This window comes from Nerophis ophidion, linkage group LG22, assembly GCF_033978795.1.
Source record: "Nerophis ophidion isolate RoL-2023_Sa linkage group LG22, RoL_Noph_v1.0, whole genome shotgun sequence".
In the NCBI taxonomy this organism is placed as follows: Eukaryota; Metazoa; Chordata; class Actinopteri; order Syngnathiformes; family Syngnathidae; genus Nerophis; species Nerophis ophidion.
The window spans coordinates 29,261-52,639 of NC_084632.1; the positions used below are offsets into that span (position 1 = coordinate 29,261).

The following is a 23,379-nucleotide window of genomic DNA, read 5'->3' on the forward strand; positions in this document are numbered from 1 at the left end:
GGGAGCCGGATTCTTCTTTGTGGGCAAAAAGGATGAATCACTGAAGCCGTGCATCGATTACAGCCCACTCAACGACATCACCATAAAGAACCGGTACCCCCACCCTCTCATGACATCCGTTTTTGATCAACTCCAACAAGCAAAAATATTCACGAAACGTGATCTTTGTAATGCCTACCATCTGATCCGCATAAGGGAAGGAGATGAGTGGAAAACTGGGTTTATTACTCCCACAGGACATTATGAATATTTAGTCATGCCATTTGGACTCACCAATGCACCCGCAGTATTCCAAACCATGATTAACTATGTACTCAGATACTTTCTAGATCATTTTATATATGTATATCTTGATGACATTTTGATTTACTCACCTGACATTGAAACTCACAAGGTGCATGTAACTAGGGTTCTTAAAAGATTATTGGAAAACCAACTATATGTCAAAGCAGAAAAAAGTTAATTTCATGTTCACCCTATTTCATTTTTGGGTTTCATAGCAGTTCCAGGTAAAGTTCAGATGGACCTGGCTAAGTGTTGTTACTGACTGGCCCACTCCTGATAGTCGCAAGAAGGTCCTGCAGTTCTTAGGGTAAGCCAATTTCTCTCGACGATTTATTAGAGGTTTTAGTGCTATAGCTGCTCCTCTCCATGCTCTCACTTCTACACAGGTACAATTCCGATGAACTCCAGAAGCTGAAACAGCTTTCCAGAACCTCAAATAGCGCTTCACGTCAGCCCCAATCCTCACCATGCCAGACCCACATGGTCAGTTTGTGGTAAAGGTGGATGCCTCAAATGAAGGAGTCGGAGCCGTTTTGTCCCAACGCTCAGAGAAAGATGGCAAGATGCATCCCTGTGCTTTTCTGTCTAAATGCCTATCCGAAGCAGCGAGGAACTATGGCGTCGGTAACCGTGAGTTGCTAGCAGTCAAACTCGCCCTTGAGGAGTGGAGACACTGGCTTGAGGGGGCCGGTCTTCCGTTCATTGTCTGGACCAGTGGTTCTCAAATGGGGGTACGCGTACCCCTGAGGGTACTTGAAGGTATGCCAAGGAGTACGTGAGATTTAAAAAGAAAATAATTCTAAAAATAGGGACAATTCAAAAATCCTTTATGAATATATTTATTGACTAATACTTCAACAAAATATGAATGTATGTTCATAAACTGTGAAAAGAAATAGTTGAAGATATATGCAAAATGACAAATGCGATATGACAAAAATATTTTAAAATATAGCAGCAATTCATAAATCCTATATACAAATGTTTATTGAATAATACTTCAGTGAGATATGAATGTAAGTTCATAAACTGTGAAAAAATAATACAAGAAACCAACATTCAATGTTTACAGCTAAAATTTTTTGTGGATATGTTCCATAAATATTGATGTTAAAGATTTCTTTTTTTGTGAAGAAATGTTTGGAATAAAGTTCATGTATCCAGATGGATCTCTATTACAATCCCCAAAGAGGGCACTTTAAGTTGATGATTACTTCTATGTGTAGAAATCTTTATTTATAATTGAATCACTTGTTTATTTTTCAACAAGTGTTAAGTTATTTTTATATCTTTTTTTCCAAATAGTTCAAGAAAGACCGCTACAAATGAGCAATATTTTGCACTGTTATACAATTTAATAAATCAGAAACTGATGACATAGTGCTGTATTTTACTTCTTTATCTCTTTTTTCTCAACCAAAAATGCTTTGCTCTGATTAGGGGGTACTTGAAGTAAAAAAATGTTCACAGGGGGTACATCACTGAAAAAAGGTTGAGAACCACTGGTCTGGACAGACCATAAAAATTTGGAATATATAAAGAAAGCTAAGAGACTTAATTCTCGCCAGGCCAGGTGGGCAATCTTTTTTAACCGCTTCTCTTTTTCTCTCTTACAGGCCGGGGTCCCAAGACGTCAAGCCAGACATTCTGTCCCGACGCTTCGACCCCGAGCCTGTTGCCAAGGAACCAGAAAATATCCTTCCACTGGCCTGTGTGGTTGGATTGGTTACCTGGCAAGTAGAAGATGAGGTGAGGCAGGCAAATGGTGAAACCCCGCCACCTAGTGGTTGTCCAGGTAATCGCTTGTTTGTTCCAATTGGACTATGTTCACAGGTGATCCATTGGGCTCACACCTCTCTGCTTTCATGCCACCCGGGAGTGCGGAGAACGATGTCAGTCATCTCTCAGCGATTTTGGTGGCCATCCATGGAACCGGAGGTTAGGGAGTACATGGAGGCATGTTCGGTCTGCGCTCGAAACAAGACATCACCTGGCTCTCCTATGGGACTGTTGCAGCCACTACCAATTCCCTCCAGACCGTGGTACGACATCTCCATGGACTTCAGCACGGAGCTCCAGGTATCTCAAGGTAACACCACCATCCTGACAGTGGTGGATCGTTTCACTAAGATGGTGAGATTCATTGCCTTGCCTAAGCTTCCCTTTGCCAAGGAGATGGCAGAAATTATGATGAACAATGTTTATAAAATTCATGGCTTCCCAAAAGACATTGTCTCCGACCGGGGCCCCCAGTTTGTGTCACAGTTCTGGAGGGATTTCTGCAGGCTCATCGGAGCTAAGGCCAGCTTGACCTCAGTCTATCATCCAGAAGCCAACGGCCAGACCGAACGCCTCAACCAGCTACTGGAAACCCACTTCCGGTGCCTGGCATCCCAGAATCCCCCAACATGTAGCAAACACCTGGTCTGGGTCAAGTATGCACACAATGCACAACCTACATCTGCTACAGGATTTTCCCTATTCAAAACTGCTTATGGTTTCCAACCTCCAGTCTTTCCAGACAATGAACCGGAAGTATCGGTTCCCTCCACACATGCCTTGGTCCGACGCTGCTGCCGCATCTGGACAGCTGCTCGTCAGGTACTTATCCGACAAAGAGACCGGATGAAAATAACAGCAGATCCAAAGAGAAAACCCGCTCCTGCATATCGGCCTTGACAGAAAGTCTGGCTGTCTACTAAAGACATACGACTCAAAGTGCCCTCCAAGAAGTTAGCACCAAGGTTCGTGGGTCCATACTCTATCACCAAGGTCATCGGACCCTCTTCTGTAAGACTACGTCTGCCTCGGTCTCTGCGTGTATATCCAACATTCCACGTCAGTAGAGTGAAACATGTCAAGGAAAGTCCGCTGGTTCCGGCCACCACACCCCCTCCACCACCCGAGAAGATCGAGGGTGGACGTGTTTACAAGGTTAAGAAATTGTTAGCAGTTCGTAGCAGGGGCCGGGGCAAACAGTACCTTGTGGACTGGGAATGGTACGGACCGGAGGAAAGACAGTGGGTGCCTTCCCGGCATATTGTGCAACCTTCTCTTATTAAGGACTTTCACAATAACCATCCCGGACAGTCTGGGCCGTCAGGAGTCGGCCTTAAAGGGAATAATGTCACACCGCGGTGAGGGAAGTCTTGTCTTGGTTTTTCTGTCTTGTGATTTACATGTTTTATTTTGAAAAGCAAATCCTCTTGTTTCGGATCACGGGCCCTTCCTCTTGTGTCACAAGTCTGACGTCATCCCTGACCCTTGATTGTTTCCACTTGTTTCCCATTATCCTGATATCCGATTTAAGCTCATGCCTCCTCTTGTCCTGTCCCAGATCGTCTCGTGCTTACGTGTCTTTCTAGCGTCCATGCCCATGTCCATGTTGATATCCTTGTCTTGCCTTTTTCCTGGTTTTCCTCTTTGGATCGAGAAATCATTTTGTTGTAATTTTGACTTTACTTTTTCCTCCTTCGAGCGCCCTTTGTTTTCCTTCGTCCAACATAATTGGTGAGTTTTTGTGTTTTTCTAAATTTGCCTCATTGATTGATTGATTTTTTTTGTTTATTCATATTTAGTGTACATATATAGTTACTTTTGTTTTTTCCTCCTGTTTGAGCGCTTTATGTTATTTTTACATTTAATACGACTTTATTGTTAGTTCGTTCTCTTGTTAGTTACTTCCTCCTATTTTTTTGAGTGATTTTGATTTACCTTTTTCCGGAATTATTTTCCGCGTAATTATTGTTAATTCTTGCGAAATACTTTTTGCTCTGGAGGTAAAAAAGTCATTTCAAAATAAAAGCTTTATTTTGGAACTTCCTCTCTGCATTTGGGTCCACTCCTTATTCCGAGTCGTGGCAAATACATTTTTTCCCACACCCCTAATACATATATATATATATATATATATATATATATATATATATATATATATATATATATATATATATATATATATATATATATATATATATATATATATATATATATATATATATATATATATATATATAAATGATAAATGGGTTGTACTTGTATAGCGCTTTTCTACCTTCAAGGTACTCAAAGCGCTTTGACACTACTTCCACATTTACCCATTCACACACACATTCACACACTGATGGAGGGAGCTGCCATGCAAGGCGCTAACCAGCACCCATCAGGAGCAAGGGCGAGGTGTCTTGCTCAGGACACAACGGACGCGACGAGGTTGGTACTAGGTGGGATTTGAACCAGGGACCCTCGGGTTACGCACGGCCACTCTCCCACTGCGCCACGCCGATTTTTATTAAACAAATGTTTATACATATATATATATATATATATATATATATATATATATATATATATATATATATATATATATATATATATATATATATATATATATATATATATATATATAAACATTTGTTTAATAAAAATCCACCCAAAATTTTAATACAGTGGCTGGACAGGACAGATAAAACATTTGTTATTGATATCTCCATAAAGATCACGTTTCATTTGAAAATCTTTTTTTTTGACATTGCTAATACATGACATATTTACAGTTTCTCATTACAGCCTTATTGCAAATTTTTAACGCATTTGTTTTTACTCAATCTGTAACACAAGAAGTCGATGAATAAAATAATAGAGTTTGTCAGTAAATACATGAAGTTATCGTAAATCAAACGTTAATTAAGTTGTGATTCATATAGTGACATAAATAATATTATCACATTTTTCAACAACATTTAAAATGTTGATCAGGATTCTTTTTCCTTGTGCAGTTTCTTAAAGTGGATCATTTTTTAACTTCGACATCTTTGCTTCATCCAATCCATAATTTATTTCCACACATGTATATGCTACACGTCTTGACATAGCATAGGTCTTATTTGTCTGACCTCCACATTGCTTGTGCCGTTTTTGATTTTGCTTTGTTGGCTTTTTGTGTGTCCAATTTATTAGATGTATTAGATATATCATTGAGTTGAACTTTACGATTTCCAAAGGCTAATTCTGGAGATTAATTTGTCTCTTCATTACGAAAGCTTTTTTTTGACACTAAATTTTTTGCATTTGAATTTTGTGAATGTAATTTTTTTCACCTTCCGACCCACTTCATCATAATGGGGGGGCAGAGCTTTCAGTCACTCTGCTCCCAAACTCGGAACCTCTCCCATCTGACAGCCGCAATATTGACTTGCTTTGTACATTCAAATCACGACTCCAAACAGACTTGCTCAGAATTGCATACTCACCGTAATTGCCTTTACAACAGGGGTGGCCAAACCTTTTGACTTGGGGGCCGCATTGGGCTAAAAAAAATTGGTCAATCACTGATATAGCCACTACATATAGTTTGTATATGTATATTTATTACATTAATTTATAATTGGTTATTAAACGTATATGAAAGTTTGTCTCCTACCTTGTTACTTCCGTGACAAACACCTTAAAGTTTTGTAATCAATCAGAAAAATCGAGCAGCTAAAATGCGCCAAACATGGTTAAGTGTGGAGAGTGTTTTGCATTTCCCCAATCATGCTTTGTAATGGATTTAAATGGGTGTAATTTTTTATTGTATGTTTTATTTGATTTTTTTATGGTAAATGGACATTTTGATAATATCCACAAAGTTCAGAGACCGTGTCTGTTGACATTTTGTGTTGGTTGGATTTTTTTGTGTGCAACATGACTAGGGAAGGTTGTTTGCATTGGGTCATATGTTTAAATGCTGCACATAATAAAATTTTAGATGAAAGTTAGGGTTCTTAACCTGAAAAACTTATGTTGTCCACTGTGAGGTGGCATTGTTGGACTTTAAAAATTAATGCAATCTCCCTGAGGGTAAGATCCCGTATTAATTTCATGACTTCTGCGGGGCCACTTTGAGCCTGCGGGCTGTAGTTTGAAGACCGCTGCTCTACGCTGTCTTTTGTTCGATTCATGTTGATTTGATCCTTTGTTGTGTTATCATTGACTTTTGAATTATTTGTAAAGTGTCCTTGGATTATTTCAAATTCGCTTATGAATTAAATGTACTTTTATTATTATTATCATTATTCGGTAAAGAACGTGCAAACAAACGTTTCAAGTTCAAATTTTTCTAAGGTTATATTTATCTTGTTGTACATTCTTGGGTAGCAGCTTGTAGTTTGCTTTGTGCATCATTTTATCGGTTTTCCTATCAAATCGTTGAATTTCAAATGTTTTGATACTATAAATACAAGGGTGTGAGTGTTCTCTATATCCAACATTATAAATTAGTCTGATTGACCTTTTTTGCCATATTACTGCACAATAACTCAGATATGCACAACAGCATGTACAAGTGAAATTTGTACATCATTTATCTAATTTTTGCGTTTCTTTCATCACCTCATCCTTCTTCCAAAATGTTGGTGCTGTGTGTGAATGCTTTGATGACTTATGACGTCTGTGTTGAGTGAAGTGTTTGAAACTAGGTTTTGCCAGTATCCAGTTGGAGCGAACCATTTTGATTTTGGATGGGGGGTGGAGGTCGTTTTATTTTCATTCAAGCAACTTTATTTTTAACATTTTTCTAACTTAGATATATTGTTGCTTGACACCTTCAGCAACTGTAACAAAGGTGTCTACATTCTGTCCCGTGCTGATGGGAAACTCTTCAACCCGCAAAGACTACAGGCCAAAACCAAAGTGTTTGAGGCCACAATACGTAACTTCCAATTCGCGGATGACTGTGCATTCCTTGAAGACATACAGTTCTTGGCGGATCGCTTTGCAGCTGCCTGCAGGCGGTTGGGACCGCCAACCAGTCTTAGAAAGCCTGAAGCCATAGTTCAGCTCTCACTGTTACAGGCTACTAATGGACCACCGCCTCCTCATAGCATCATCAACAACACAGAGATCAAAACTGTGGAAAAGTTCTGTTACTTGCAACGGATCCTTAGGTGCTGAAATGACGCAGCACATTGGAAAGGCAAGCGCGGGCTACGGCCTACCGTCATATAGACTTTGGCAGATCCACGGCATCCGTCTCTTCACCAAGATTTCCGTGTACAGAGCCGTGGTCCTGAGTGCACTCCTCTACTGTTGTGAGCCGTGGACCACCTACCGCAGACACATCAAACTGCTGGAGCACTTTCACCAGGGTTGTCCGCGGAGGATCTGCAACATGTAGTGGCAAGACAGAGTGTCTAAAAGTGTGGCCTCCCCAGCTTCAAGTGCTTTCTGCGACGGACAGGACATATTATCCGCATGGAAGACGACAGTATTCCAAAGATGCAACTGAATGGACAGTTGAAGCAGGGGTACCGTTGTCAGGGGATGACCTCTCAAGGAGGTACAAAGACATTCTGAAAGCAAACCTTAGGATTTGCAACTTTAATGTAAACCCTTGGGAAGCAACAGCCCATGACAGAGCTATTTAGAGGCACCAGTGTGCAAAAGGCATAAAATATTTTGATACAAAGAGAGCTTTTAAGTCAAAGAACAAGAGACTAGAGTTCCACTTTGAGTTCCGTTCTTTGGAGCAGCTGTGGCCGATTGTGTGCATCACGAATTGGTCTTCACTCTCACATGAGGACCCACCTCAGCAAATGACCTGTCTGCCTGCTCATCTGTCGCATCGGCAGTAGATTCCATCCATCCATTTTCTACGGTTTCTCCCTCTCTCGGCGGGTGGCTGGATCCTATCCCAACTGAATTCGGGCGCGAGACGGGGCATCTCATTGCAGGGCCAACACAGATAGACAGACAACATTCACACTCACATTTGCACAAAAGGGCCAACCAACCTATCCCCAGGTGCATGTCTTTTTGAGGTGAAACCACACAATCATGGGGAGATCATCTGCACATAGAAAGGCCCAAAGCCTGTGGATCGAACCCAGGACGTTCTTATTGTGAGGCACACGCACTAACCCCTGTTCCATCGTGCAGTAAATTCCATATATGACAGAAACCGAAAGAAATCTTCAAACTATCCAAGAACCTAGGTGACCCCCCTGCTTGGTACAAAATCCCCACTGTACCCCTCCACTGGGGGGAGCTCAAGGAACCATTAATTAACCTGCAAAAAACTCTTGTGGATGCCAGTGTTCTGTTCTACATGGTAGTGTGCTGGGGGGGGGCAGTACATGTAAGAAGGACAGCTCCAGACTTGAGAAACTGATAAGGCGGGCCGGTTCTATGATCGGAATGAAACTGGACTCACTGGTGACGGTGGCAGAGAAGAGGACTGTGGACCAACTAGTGAGCATCCTGGATGATGCCAGTCACCCTCTGCATAGCGTTATCAGTAGCCAGAGGAGCCTGTTCAGTGCTAGACTGCTTCATCCCAAGTGCAGGACTAATAGACTCAAAAACTCCTTTGTCCCACACGCTATTAGACTGTACAACTCCTCTCTGAGGCAGGGGGCGGGGGGTACTAGGATGACAGGGGATGCAAAACAATAACAGTGCAATACTTTTTCATAACATGGTCACTACTGCCTAGTTTCCCTTATCATATTCTTATTTTACTGTTATATTTTAATTCTCATTGTTGCTTCTTATTTGAATTCTTATTGTAAAATCTATCTATCTATCTATCTATCTATCCATCTATCCATCTATCTATCCATCTATCCATCTATCTATCTATCTATCTATCCATCTATCTATCTATCTATCTATCTACATGTGTTTTCGCAGGGACTGATTTCCTGACAGTTTTTAGTGGAAGTAGAATGACTTTAGTGGTTCAGGAAATGCTGCTTGTCCAAAAGTCTGATGCACTGCTGACAGTTTGCTAAGAAGCTCCACGTTGAAAACTTCTTCCACATTAGCATAAGTGATTGATTAGTAAAAAAACGACGAGGATGCGGCGGCGTTTTAGAGGAGGAGGGCCGTTGCAGGCGACGCTCCAAGCAAGGAAGCCCGACTCGACTTGGGATGCGCGACATGCGCGACAACTCTGACCCCCCGCGGTGTCGCTGCAGTTTGATTTAGGATGAAACCGCTCGTGCATACAGCCATAAAACACAAACGGGCTCCTCCAGACTGGGCCTGTTTACTAGCCATCTTCCTCGCATCCTTAATGTGAGACCTCTGCTTGGTCGCACACAGCGGAGCAACCTGGCGTGCCTGCCTGTTTCTGCACCTAAATGTGTGTGGAAGACGCACAAGTCTGCTTCTGAGAGAGCTTGGCGTGTTTGCTGTCTCCTCGCAGTGGGACGTTTATCGCTAAAGCATGCAGGAAATCACTTGATGAAGTCATTATTTAGTGCTGGCAGTCCAGTCCACCTCCTTTAGGCAATCTGCCGCCAAACACTTCACCTTCTGACCTGTGAGGAGAAGTAAGAGCTCTTCATTTTGAAGTAAACAAAGCAGCGCTGGCTGTCTGTTCTCTCCTGGCTTCCACTAGCATTAGAGTAAATAGGTAATTAATCTGAGCCTGAAGGGGGCTGAGCGGCTGCACGCGGCGGGCCCGCGGGCTCGCTGCCGGCGTAGTCGCCAGGCAGAGGATAAAACAAGGTCTGCAGCCTCAAACAAACAAACAAACATCAGTCTTGCTTTGCTTGACTTTTCTTTGTTTGTTAACAATGATACTTGAGCTTGTTTGGTGTTCTTATGCTAGCTCAACATCTCCATATCTCACCTGCAGCGATGGAGGCCAGGCGGACGTAGCCGGACCCTCTCTCCTCAGGCTCGTACGGGAAGTCCTCTACCAGGTGGAGACCTGTAAGTACACACACGCACGCACGCACACACACACACACACACACACACACACACACACACACACACACACATCACACGTCAACATTAGGCACTTTCTTAGAGCGTTTCTTAGTTATGAAGGCACTTTCTGTTTTAGACACCTCCGTGTGTGTGCAGTATCTTCACATCTACCACTGTGCTAAGAGAGCACAGTCTGTAGCTCAGGGCTAATGAACTACATAATGAAGAGGGCCGCAGTTTCAAAAGTCCAAGGGCTCAGGGTGGGTAGACATCAAAATGTGGATGTTTCTTTAGAAAGTCCCTATCGAGGTTACATTTCTTTGAGACTTGGTTTACTTAATTACAAAGTAAACCCTTCAGCTTTCACATTCTTTATTCTGCCCTCGCTACTCGATCCCATGTGCAACTAGACTGATAGTTAACAGAATGAAGCAGGGGTCGGCAACCCGCGGCTCCGGAGCCGCATGCAGCTCTTTGATCACTCTGATTTGGCTCAGTTGCATACTTGCCGACCCCCCCATATTTCCGGATTTCAGTGCCTCTCCCAGAAAACCCCTAGGGTAATCGCTCTCTGATTTTCTGCCGGACAACAATTTTTAGAGTATGCCATGATTTAATTTAATTTTTATTAAGGATCCCCATTAGCTGGTTGCCACAACAACCCACTAGTCTTCCTGGGGTCCACAGCTCAATACAATTACAAGTAAAAGCATATAATTATAACTACACAATACAGATAAAAAAATAAAAAATAAAAGCATCAATAAGAAAACAGGCAAACAATTTACAGTCACAGAATAATAATGACCATATAAATATAACTACACAATATAAAACTGAACATACAAAATCATCAACGAGCAAACAAATTTAAAAACTTAGATAAAATATTACTTTCATTTTAAAAACCTGTTTACTTTCAATGCTGGTGAGAATTTGAGGCAGGTTATTTCAGAGCGATACAGATCTATAAATAAAAGATTTCCGCAAAGCATTCTTCCTGGGACGATGGAGTACAAAATGCCCCTCACTGGACGCCCTGGTATTATGATTATGCATAGTGCTACTGTGAACTATTTGGGCAATGCCTTTACCGACCCCTAGGACATGTTTTCTCCATGCTATCTGCATGCCGGCCGGTCACATGTAGTTTGCGCCCTCTGTTGACGCACTTGAGTGACTGCATACTTGCTCAACACCCATACAGGTTACACTGAGGGTTGTGATATAAACAACTTTAACACTCTTACTAATATGCGCCACACTGTGAAGCCACACCAAACAAGAATGACAAACACATTTCGGGAGAACATCCGCACTGTAACACAACATAAACACCCCGCCAACCTCAAACCCCGGGGGGTTTGGTAGTAGGGGGCGTATAATGTAGCCCGGAAGAGTTAGTGCTGCATGGGATTCTGGGTATTTGTTCTGTTGTGTTTATATTGTGTTACGGTGTGGATGTTCTCCCGAAATGTGTTTCTCAATATTATTTGGTGTGGGTTCACAGTGTGGCGCATATTAGTAAGAGTGTTAAAGTTGTTTAAACCGGCACCCTTGGTGTGACCTGTATGGCTGTTGAACAAGTATGCATTGCAGTCGCTTATATATGTCAATTGAAGCCACATACAACATGTAACGCAGTTGGCAAGCAGTATGTACAGATTGTAGACGCCATCGAAGGCAGTGCCGTCATGGTAGGCCCTCATTATTGTTGTGTGAGTGAAAATCAGCAGACATTCGAGAGAATGTTTGTTCTGCAATTTGGGAGGGTTGGCAAGTGATCCAGAGTCGGGACCCAGGATGGATCGCTTGCCTGTGTATCGGTTGGGGACATCTCTACGCTGCTGATCCGACTCCGCTTGGGATGGTTTCCTGTGGATGGGACTCTCGCTGCTGTCTTGGATCCGCTTTGAACTGAACTCTCGCGGCTGTGTTGGATCCACTGTGGATTGAACTTTCACAGTATCATGTTAGACCCGCTCGACATCCATTGCTTTCGGTCCCCTAGAGGGTCCTCTCCAAGGTTCTCATAGTCATCATTGTCACCGACGTCCCACTGGGTGTGAGTTCTCCTTGCCCACTGGGTATGAGTTTTCCTTGCCCTTATGTGGGCTTTTCCGAGGATGTCGTAGTGGTTTGTGCAGCCCTTTGAGACATTTGTGATTTAGGGCTATATAAATAAACATTGATTGATTGATTGAATACTTGTAATAGTTTTGTAGAGCTGTGCGATATAGTGAATACATTTATTATTTTCTAATGCTAATTGCTAGCATACCCTATATCCCAAGCAAACATTTTCTTAGCCCTTTCCCTACTGCACGATGCTTTCAACAAGAAGATGCAGGCCCATCCAGAAGGAGCCTGGGGACTTTAACAAACGCTACTTGAAGAATGTACTTCCCAGTTTTGTGCAATACGTACAGTGAGGTGAGAATAATTCTGTTTACTTAAAGACTGTTCCTCTCCCACATTTGAGCACGTCTGACTACTCTTGGAGAAGAGAATACCACCTACAGAGAGAAAATAAAGGCGCTGGCAGGGTGGTGCACCAAGAACAACCTGAGGCGGAACCCCGCAAAGACCAAGGAGATGGTCATTGATTTTAGGAGGAACTTCCTTAAGTCCCTCGAAACCTACATCTCAGAGGACCTCATATGGACTGCGTATGCAGCGGAGGAACCAACTTGAGGAGGAAACTGCAGATATCTTTTAATCGGGCCACAATAGAGCCAGTGCTGAAGTACTGCATAACTGTGCCGCATGCTCTGCTCAAACGGAAGGCCATGCAGTGGGTTACCAGGACAGCGGAGAAAATTATCGTCCGCCCTCTGCCTTCAATGCTCGGACTCGCTGCCTCGGCAGAGGAAAGACTACCCTGGCACAATTCTCACCCTTGTTAGCACATATCATATCATCGCCGGTCACTCAAACGAGTTTGACGATCCTCCTGGTAGGGGTGTACCCCTTTATAGAGGATGCCTGTGCGTGACTTTGTTTAACGTGGGGAGACTGGTGCACAGACAGTCACCACACGATCCTTGACAGAATCGGGTCAGGGTCCAGTGGCATGAAGTCCAAAACGACTGGGGACCCTTTTCTGCTGCAGCCTTCTGCCGCCATCGCGGCCGTTGTGGTAGTTCTTAAACCTACCGTCTTCCGCCTGCCACCCCGTTGAGGTCTTCACCGTATCCCTGAGTAGGGGGCAGTCAGGTACTAGGCCTTTGCCAAGGGCCACCTGGTGTAACAGTAATAAAGGGGTTAACCTCCTAGTGCCCCAAGACCCTGTAGAGGAGCCTCCACTGCCGGATGCACTTTAACATCATGCCCAGGACAATGTTAGCACATGCTCAACCCGCTGCCATCAGGGAAGAGATTGCCATCACATGTCGAGCAGGATGAACACAGTTAAAAACAGTTTTACCCGTGGGCCAGAAGGATATTGAATCTGTTCCAATAGCTAACACTGTTTTTAATTTTTGCACTATTCTTCGTACTCATATTTGTTGTTAACATATTATTTATTGGGCTTCACAATGGCAGAGGGGTTAGTGCATCTGCCTCACAATACGAAGGTCCTGAGTAGTCTGGGGTTCAATCCCGGGCTCGGGATCTTTCTGTGTGGAGTTTGCATGTCCTCCCCGTGAATGCGTGGGTTCCCTCCGGGTACTCCGGCTCCCTCCCACTTCCAAAGACATGCACCTGGGGATAGGTTGATTGGCAACACTAAAAATTGGCCCTAGTGTGTGAATGTGAGTGCAAATGTTGTCTGTCTATCCGTGTTGGCCCTGTGATGATGTGGCAACTTGTCCAGGGTGTACGCCACCTTCCGCCCGATTGTAGCTGAGATAGGCACCAGCGACCCCAAAGGGAATAAGCGGTAGGAAATGGATGGATGGATGGATGGATATTATTAATTGTTTGTCTTGTACTTTAACAAAGATGCCACATGTATTTTCATTCCGCTCCCATGTTTAATTTGATTTAATCCCATGTTTAATGTTTAATACATTGGATGAAATTCATATTGATCTTATTATTATATTCCTGCATGCTAACTATTTCATAGTTATTATAGTACATCATGAAGTATACCTGTAAATACTTAGTTTTTAACACAATATAGTCCTGATTTGAAGGTGTGAGGTATTTACGAGCGGCAGTACTCCACAGTCATCAAGATAAACCAGCAGAGGAGCCGTTACTACAGAAACCTGAGTCCAATAACACAAGGATAACCCCTGCTTTTTAGAGTATATCTTTAGGAAAAGAGTCATGAGGGTAACAATGCCTTCTTTTCTGAGATGGCTACTGGAATTGGAATTCTTTGATTCAAACAATCACATGTGAAAAAAATGTAATTTAAAATTTACTCAAAATATATATAAAATATTATTAGTGATATTAATTATGAAATTTATTTATATATATATATATATATATATATATATATATATATATATATATATATATATATATATATATATATATATATATATATATGTATATGTATACACCGTATTTCCTTGAATTTCCGCCGGGGCGCTAATCAATTTAAAACCTCTTCTCACTCCTGCGCTTACCAAAGGCATGCAGTAAAAATTTGAGTGTGATGTAAGCTTGGACCTTAAATCCTACTGAATAGCTCTCAATCTTCTTCTCTTAATGCGATTTCAAATGACCTGGTATTGAAATCAGCCTCCTCCATTTTGAAAATGATGACAGGGGAAGTGTCACTCGTGACGTCCCGAGTTTGAGCAGGCGGTAATACTAAGCATGCGCTAATTATTTTGTGAAGCGAGTTCGCCCGGCAGTAATTCAAGGCAGGCGCATACTATATGCCCTGCGGCAATTCAAGGAAATACGGTGTAACTTCCTCCACATAGCACTGACACAATGGCTTTCTTGAACTGATTTATTGAAGGCTTCCTTTCCCTTCAATTCACCGTGAAAACTGAAATAAAATAAAGCATGTTACAAACGTAAAAATAACAACATGCACAGCATGTGAATCAAACATTTCACCGAAGTAAAACACAAACAGAAATGACAAACAAATACCTCGTTGGCATGCATGCTTCTTTTAGGAGGAAATTGTGATCTTCTGGCTCTTATAGCCCAAACGCTGAAAGTCCTTGTGACACTTTTTCGTCCTTGTTACGATCAGTCGCTCTCTTTCTCCCTTCTCATTGCATCAAAAAAATGTTCACTCATACCGGGAAGCAGCTTCCTTATATCCGTTCACAGACCAATCGAGACACTTCAAAACAAAAGCATGCCCACAAACCCAACAAAAAGGCATGAAATTACATTTTTAACCATAGTAACATAAATAAAGCCTTCTTATGAACTTTTGTACATTTTGATTTAAATTCCCTTTTATGAACTTAACTTATTCTGTTTTTTAGAGAAATAAAACAAATTATAATAATGTCACGGCTGTAAATCTGGTTTTATGATTGATCATGTTTTGTTTTATTTTCTGGACTCTTATTCTGTTTTGTCACTTACTGGTTTGTTTTTGTTACCATGACAACTCATTGATTTTCACCTTGCCCTCCTAGTCACGCCCCTGCCCTCAGTCCCGCACCTGTTCCTAATTATCACAGCCACTACTTAAGTTATTTTCTTTCTGTCCATCAGTCTCGGAACATTAACTTTCATTGCCTTTCATACTTCATGCCATGCTTTTCGATTCATCCACGCCAAGTAAGTTTTTGTTTGTATGTATGTCTTTGATAGTATATTTTGTTTGTTTGTAGATAGTATTGCCATTGTGCTGTTTTTGTTCTAAGTTTTAGTATAGATTAGTATCCGCCATCGAGCGCGCTTTTTGTTTTGCCTTTTTTTTGTATTTTGAGTATTAATAAAAACAAACATGTACCTTAATTCACGCTTGGCTCGTCCTGTAATCCCTCTGCGTCGAAGGAGCACACACAATCCATGTCCAGGTCTGACAAATAATTATTAGTCGCAACAGTTACATACGGTATACATATATACATAGTATTATAATATTTATGTAAATTGTATTATTGTTATTATCAAATTAATAAATAAATATCAAAATTAAATATATTACTACAAATTAGGCATTATAAAAAACTATTGAATCATACCTAAAGTGGGACGAATGAAAACAAAGTGGTATAAAAAAATTAATTCATTGTATTATTATAACACGCCAAGGGCCAATAATGAGTCCAGTTGCAGGCAAAAATGGCACCTTAGACACCCGTGAAGTACGTTAGACCAAAGTGGTGTTGTGATGTGAAGTTAATCATGGAGGTGTGTGAAGCAGCAGAGTCCAGTCTATGAGGCGTTGAGCTAACTAATAAAGTCAGCTTTACAAGAGTGTGTTTGTGTGGGGGGTCTGGGGGACTGAACAGGTGGCCATCATTCAAGGTGAAATAAAATGACTTTGCCAGCTAAGCCATTTTATTTCACTCCATCTGCATCACTTGTTATCATTGTGCCTACGAAGGCTGCTGATGAATGGCAGCCTCAATGAACCCCCCCCCCCCCTCCACACACGCACGCACGCACACACACACACACACACACACACACCACACACACACACACACACACACACACACACACACACACACACACACACACACACACACACACACACACACACGCACACACACACGCACACCAGCCTCAGCCTCCCACACAGTTCAGCTATTTGCACTCAGCGCAACCATGGCCTTTTATTCCAGTGTGCCGCCACCCCCGCCCACCTCTCACGGCTGTTTGATAAACTTTCCTTCAAACGTCAGCAGAAAGTCAACAATTATCGATGAATACTTTTTTTTTTTCCTTCTTTACATCACTCCACTGGCAGGAAAATTAGGTGTTTTTCTTTTTCTCTCGCTCTCCACGCAATCAAACGTTTATTGCAGAAGAAATAAAAACGGAGCTCTAAACAATTAAACATTGATGGAATAAGGACACAAAAAGTGGCTGCCGGAGGCTCTGAGTTAAACGTTTTAAGATTGAAATACACAAGCTAAGTGTGAGAAAAGGGATTTGCTGCAGAGAAATATGAGCTTGTCAACGTGTAAATGGAACCCAGTGGTGAGAAAACACAACCGTTCAAAGTTCCTAGGTTATTAACCTTCTCACTTTACCAGTAGGCGGGAACTTATAATGACCTGAAATCTCACGAACATGTTCTCTCTATGTTGGATCTGGAAGTCATTTACCATTATATCAATTACTTTTTGGATCATCAATTGAAAACTAATTATGGCCCATTCACTGCTGCTTAGCAGCATGTGAATGGGCGCTTGCATTGCAAGAAGACCATATTATTATTGCTCATACGTCACAGTTTATTATTATAGTTCCGCACATGTTATACCGTCAGAAATGTCCCGTTCGCGCGGACGGGTGTACTTCAAATTGGGAACATTTTGTGTTACCATGGCGACACTATTCCGAAAAATAATTGCTCTGGGCCCATTGAATAGGTACGCAACCTTTATAATGGCGGATATTGCCAGCAGAATGCTCAAAACTGCTCAGCCATACTTTCACGTAGCTCGGTGCTTAACGTCTCATTTTGTTCACACACTTGTCTAATTTAAAGGGGAATATTATCACAATTTCAGAGAGGTTAAAACCAATAAAAATCAGTTCCCAGTGGCTTATTTTATTTTTCGAAGTTATAAAAAAAATGTTACCCATCATGGAATATCCCGAAAAAAGGCGTTAAAGTGCCTGATTTTTGCTATCTGTATATCCACCCGTCCATTTGCCTGTAACCTCACTGCGTGACACCAAAACAAACAAACATGGCAGATAGAACAGAAAGATATAGCGACATTAGCTCGGATTCAGACTCGGATTTCAGGGGCTTAAGCGATTCAACAGATTATGCATGTATTGAAACGGATGGTTGGAGTGTGTAGGCAGATGGCGAAAACGAATTTGAAGAAGAAACTGAAGCTATTGAGCCATATCACGACAGACAAAGGCAACGAGGACGAATTTGACCATCGCCTTTTGACCAACGATTGCATCTTTTGACCACTGGAGCAACTTAAATCCGTCGATTGGTAAGTGTTTGTTTGGCTTTAAATGTGGGGGAAAGGCTGGATGAAAATATAGCTACAAATGAGGCATAATGACAGCTAGCCTAAATAGCATGTTAGCATCGATTAGCTGGCATTCATGCTGTGACCAAATATGTCTGATTAACACATAAATCAAAAACATCAACAAGACTCACCTTTGTGATTTCGTTGACTTTATCGTTGGAAATGCATCTGCTTTGAGTGTCGCAGGATATCCACACATCGCTGTGCCATCTAGTATCGCTATCGTCGGTAAAATGTGCAGAACAAACGAGGGACTTTCGCATCTTTTGACCACTGGTGTACTTGAATCCGTCGATTGGTATGTGTTTGTTTGGCATTAAATGTGGGTGAAGGGAAATGCTGGATGCAAATTTAGCTACAAATGAGGCATAATGATGCAATATGTTTCTACAGCTAGCCTAAATAGCATGTTAGCATCGATTATCATGCCGTGACCATTGGTATGTCTGATTAGCACACTCCAGGTAACTCAACCTGAATACGTCCCTGATCGGGTCGTTACACCCACCCTACAACACACCGACGAGGCATGATGTCTCCAAGGTACGGAAAACAGTCGAAAAAACGGAAAATAACAGAGCTGATTTGGTGTGTGTAATGTGTTTGAGAAAATGGCGGGTCGCTTCCCGTTGTAACGTCACGGGTGAAAGGTCATCGCTCCGACAGCGAACAATTGAAAGGCGTTTCAATCGCCAAATTCACCCTTTTAGTGTTCGGAAATCGGTTAAAAAAACATATGGTCTTTTTTCTGCAACATCAAGATATATGTTGACGCTTACATAGGTCTGGTGATAATGTTCCCCTTTAACCCTGGGTAAAAAGTTTTTACGTTTGGTTTTGGCTGGATGGCCATCAAAAGGAAGCGAGCGCCATCTGGGTTCCTCCTTTAAGGCGTCCACCCTAATTTACTAGAGCGTGGAAGCCCTAAAAATACGCTTTTCTTTTGGTGAACAACCTGTCCTCACGGCCACATCTTCTATCCTACTGTCATGTGTGAAAAACCTTCTCAGAAAATGTCCCTTTTGTGGAGGTCATGTGTCCAATTTCGCTTCTGTTGGCCCTCAAAGCCAAGAAAGTCAGCTGAATCTCTCATTGACTCCAATGTTAGATGGCAGCGTGAAAAAAAACAACATAAAAATTCTAACCCTAACCAACTTTTTTCTCGACAGCAGAATCTTTTTTTAAAACTCAATTATTTGCGCTGGGATTTAACACAAGCTGAGCTGGACATATGTACGACCAATTTTAGCTACTCTAACTGTAAATATATATGTATATATATATATATATCTATATATATATATATATATATAGATATATATATAGATATATATATATATCTATATCTATATAGATATGTATATATATATATACATATATATATATGTATATATATATAGTATTTATTGTGAATTTTTTTAATCTTATTTTATTATTTTTAACCTTTTTTTCTCACTATTTTCCCGAATTTTCATTTAGTTTTATTTATGGAATGTTTTGTGCGTATTGTTATATTGACTATTATTTTTAATATTTTACCTTTCTGTTTTAATTTGTACAGCACTTTGGGACAGTAGTCTGTTTTACAAATGTGCTATGTAAATAAATCTATCTTGACCTTGACATCCAAATACCACGTGCAACACAACATAAGCAAACTATAGAATTAGAAGTAGGCATGTTATGTAGGGGACTAAAAAAAATGTATTCACATCCGAATCCATCCAACCTAATCCAAACAGATTCCTAAATTTATAAAATCAAATTAAAAAGAAAAAATAATATGACAGTTTTAAAAAAAAATAATAAACAGTTTTTAAAAAGACGTTTCTAGAGGTGTGAGAAATGGAGAATGCACAAAGAAGGTGTAGAGAATACTAATTAACACTCCAACCACAACAGGCAGTGAGAAGTGTGAGTGGAGCCAAAGCAGACTTGTACGTGACTGGAAGGGTGAAACGTCAGGAATCTCCTGGCAACCATAAGGAGCATTTCTAACTTGTAACCTGTTTTGAAAAAGTTTCATCATAATTATTCCACCAAATAGTACATTGGGAGAATCGGTTTGAATTAAGAATCGATTCTGAATCAAATTGTTATGCGCCCAAACATGTGATCTACCAAGACTGCGTGTGCAATTGAAAAGCGGTGCAGACCGCCTTATGTTTTTGCATGTATTATGTGGCTTTCTGTTGTGATGCGCTTCCCGGATAACATCTTTTCCCGGATCACGTCTTTTGTCTGTTTTTTGAGTCCTTTTGGGTTTTTTGATTGTTTGGACTCTTCCGGTGCTAAGTTTGAGTGTGCACTTCCTGTTTTTGGTTACCATGGTTTCTGATTTGTCCCAGCTGCTATGTCTTTTACGCACACCTGATGGCAATTGTTACGTTAGTATTAAAGCCTGCATTCTTCCTCAGTTTGTCCTTGGTTCGTCATTTGCTATATGTAACATTCACATTTTGGTTTATCTAAGTCCTTGTTTTTTTAGCTAAGTCTCGTCTTAGCTTCCGGGCGTTCGGCACGCTCTTTTTGGACTCTCTGCTAATTTTAGCATTAGCTTCCCGTGCGTAAGCACGCCGTTTCTTTTCTGTTTTGTAAAAGTGTTCATTTACCTTTTTGTATATTAAAATCAGCTCTTACCTTCTATCCTGCCTGTCTGGTCCTGCTGCATCTGGGGGTGACACCTTTGCGCATCACTATGTGTTCCGAACGTGATGCGACGAACCAAGCATCTCATCACCTTGCATGGGACATGGAGTCTCCGCCGCGCAAAGACGCGCCGCTCTCGACGACTCCTTCCGCGGACAACAACACATCCACTCCAACCCAGTTTTCCTGACCCATTGCAAATAACCTTCTCTAGACGTGGTAAAAAAAATAAAAAAATCCAGTCAACACAAAGTGTCAATTTGATTCGATTTGATTCGAGTATTTGGGTTCATGGTGACGTTATTAGGCTGGCCCACACCCACTACAGGGGAACTACTGTGCTTCAAAGGTTCCTGGGCTTCGCCAACTTTGCGATTATATTTGAATCGCACTCCCACTAACCAAGCTGACATCGGCTAAGAGTCCCTTTGTATGGACAACAGAGTCCTTGCTCACTCTCATGTCTCAGATGGTATTTTTTATTTCTTTTCTCTTTTATCGGCATTGGAGCCGTCCTCTCCTAACGTGAACCGCTCCACCGGGAAACTGCACCCCTGCGCCTTCTTCTCGCGTAGAGGGAGAAGAAATGATGACGTTGGAAATCGTATTATTAGCCAGGGGCGTCACTAGACCTAATACTGTACTGGGGCACACCTGGGGCACAAATAATTCATGTGAGCGTGCAAAGCGCGCAAGCAAAAACATTTTTTAGCACTTATTTATCATAAAAAATACATAAATAGTGCTTTTAACTATGAAATCATATCAGATTATGTTGTATGGATCTTTGATTAACCACCTGAAATTAACTAATGCATTTGACCTACTTGTGCACTTTTTTACTCCAGACTTCTAAACTGCTACTGGTAAAAGCAAAAAGGAAGAGCAATGAATCTTTTTGAAATATTTATTGCAGTAATCATCTGCAAAGTTTAACATCTACAAAAGTAAAACAAAAAATAAAGCACCCCTACATCTCTGGGTTCTTTTATATTATTTAATTTCCATTTATGGCAATGTGGCGAATCCTATTTCAGATACACAAAACAATAAAATATACACAAAACAATAAAGCCACAGTAGTAGAATACATGAACAACTGTTGTGTGTCTGTTCAGGGAATCATTTTCTGAGAAGTAAACTGTAACGTCTCCTTTTCATTTTTGCAAAGTGGTCAATCACTCTGGACAGACATGGAAATATTACAGTAACTGTTATACAGTTGACCAGTGGTTCCCAACTGCTGGGTCGTGACATAAAAGTGGATTGTGTGTCATTTTCAGTGAGTCGCAGTCAGATGTGTGCATGAAAAAAAAAAAAGTTTAGGGAGAAGAAAATCAAATTGTGGCAACAAAACCAGATATTTTTAGCCATTTTTCTAGTGATTATTAGTGAGTATTTTAGCAAAAGGCAAAGCGACTAACAAGTTGGAGGAGGACTCAGTACAGACATGGAAATATATTTTTAAAAAATCTAAATGGGGCAACAAAACCCGATATTTTCAGCCATCTTTCTGAAAACAAATACAAATATGTTACTATTTTTTCTGGAAACAAAACCAGATGCTTTAGCTGTAGCCATTTTTCTGGTGACAAAACAAGATTATTTTAGTCAAAGTCACACCGATTAACGAGACAAGTCTACTGTGCTATTTTTCTGTGAAATAAACTTGAATGATTTAAAAATTTGGCTCACGACTTGATGATATGGAAAAATATTTTTCTTCCTGAAGATAAACCATTTGAGAAGCACTCAACTCACACATGCTTACTCCAAATCATCATTGATGCAGAACCAGCAGACAATAACCAACATTATGTTTCATGTTCATTGGAAATTCCCCCGACAGCTCGTACAGCAAATGAATATGTTTGTCTTGATACAAGGAATAACGTTAGCTAACTTAGCATGAACTTAATTAATATGTTTGTCTTGATACAAGGAATAACGTTAGCTAACATAGCATCAACTTAAGACAATGATGTTGCCTAGCTAGCTAGGACTTCACTTACATCTCTCATTCCTGCTGCTTCTGCTCTGCTGCGGGCGAATAACTTTCTTAAATCCATCTAGGAGTTACAGTTTGAGTCAAATCAAAATCAAAATAATGTAATTAACAAATTGTTGTTGGCTAACGTTACCTACCTCATGCAGTGATTCGCATCGCCTCTCTCTCTCTCTCTCTCTCTCTCTCTCTCTCTCTCAACTGAAGTCTCGATCCACACGTGAATAAATTACCATATTAAATAGCCATGTGCTCATTGTTACGAATACAGTGGCAATCAATTACCATACTAAGTAATATGTTCGCTGTTGTCTATGTTATGTAGACTTAAAACTGAAGCGTTTTTTTTTTATTGGTGACATTTTCACTGGGGCACTGCAGATCAACAGTGGGGCACGTGCCCTAGTGAAATATGTCTGGCGACGCCCCTGTTATTAGCGTCTCTTGTTAATTTTTCAGACCACAGCAACCTACTCCATATTCGCCCAGCCAGTAGACTAAACAACCGTCAGGCTCGCTGGTTCTTTAGCCGCTTTGATTATATCCTCTCGTACAGACCCATTTTCCGGAACACCAAAGCAGATGCCCTTTCCCGGCATTTCATGTAGGAGCCCATCTGCACGGTGGGGG

The 23,379-nt window shown here is 41.1% G+C and overlaps 1 protein-coding gene across 1 annotated transcript in view; it reads right to left on the minus strand.

The window, feature by feature from the left end:
• Positions 1 to 23,379, minus strand: part of LOC133540952 (GDNF family receptor alpha-4-like) — a gene marked incomplete at its 3' end in the record, with an annotated part of 54,953 nt that overhangs the window by 26,012 nt on the left and 5,562 nt on the right. Inside the window, exon 3 of the mRNA XM_061884038.1 lies at positions 9,902 to 9,982. Within this exon, the coding sequence (XP_061740022.1) occupies positions 9,902 to 9,982 (81 nt within the window). The remainder of the gene's footprint in view (positions 1 to 9,901; positions 9,983 to 23,379) is intronic.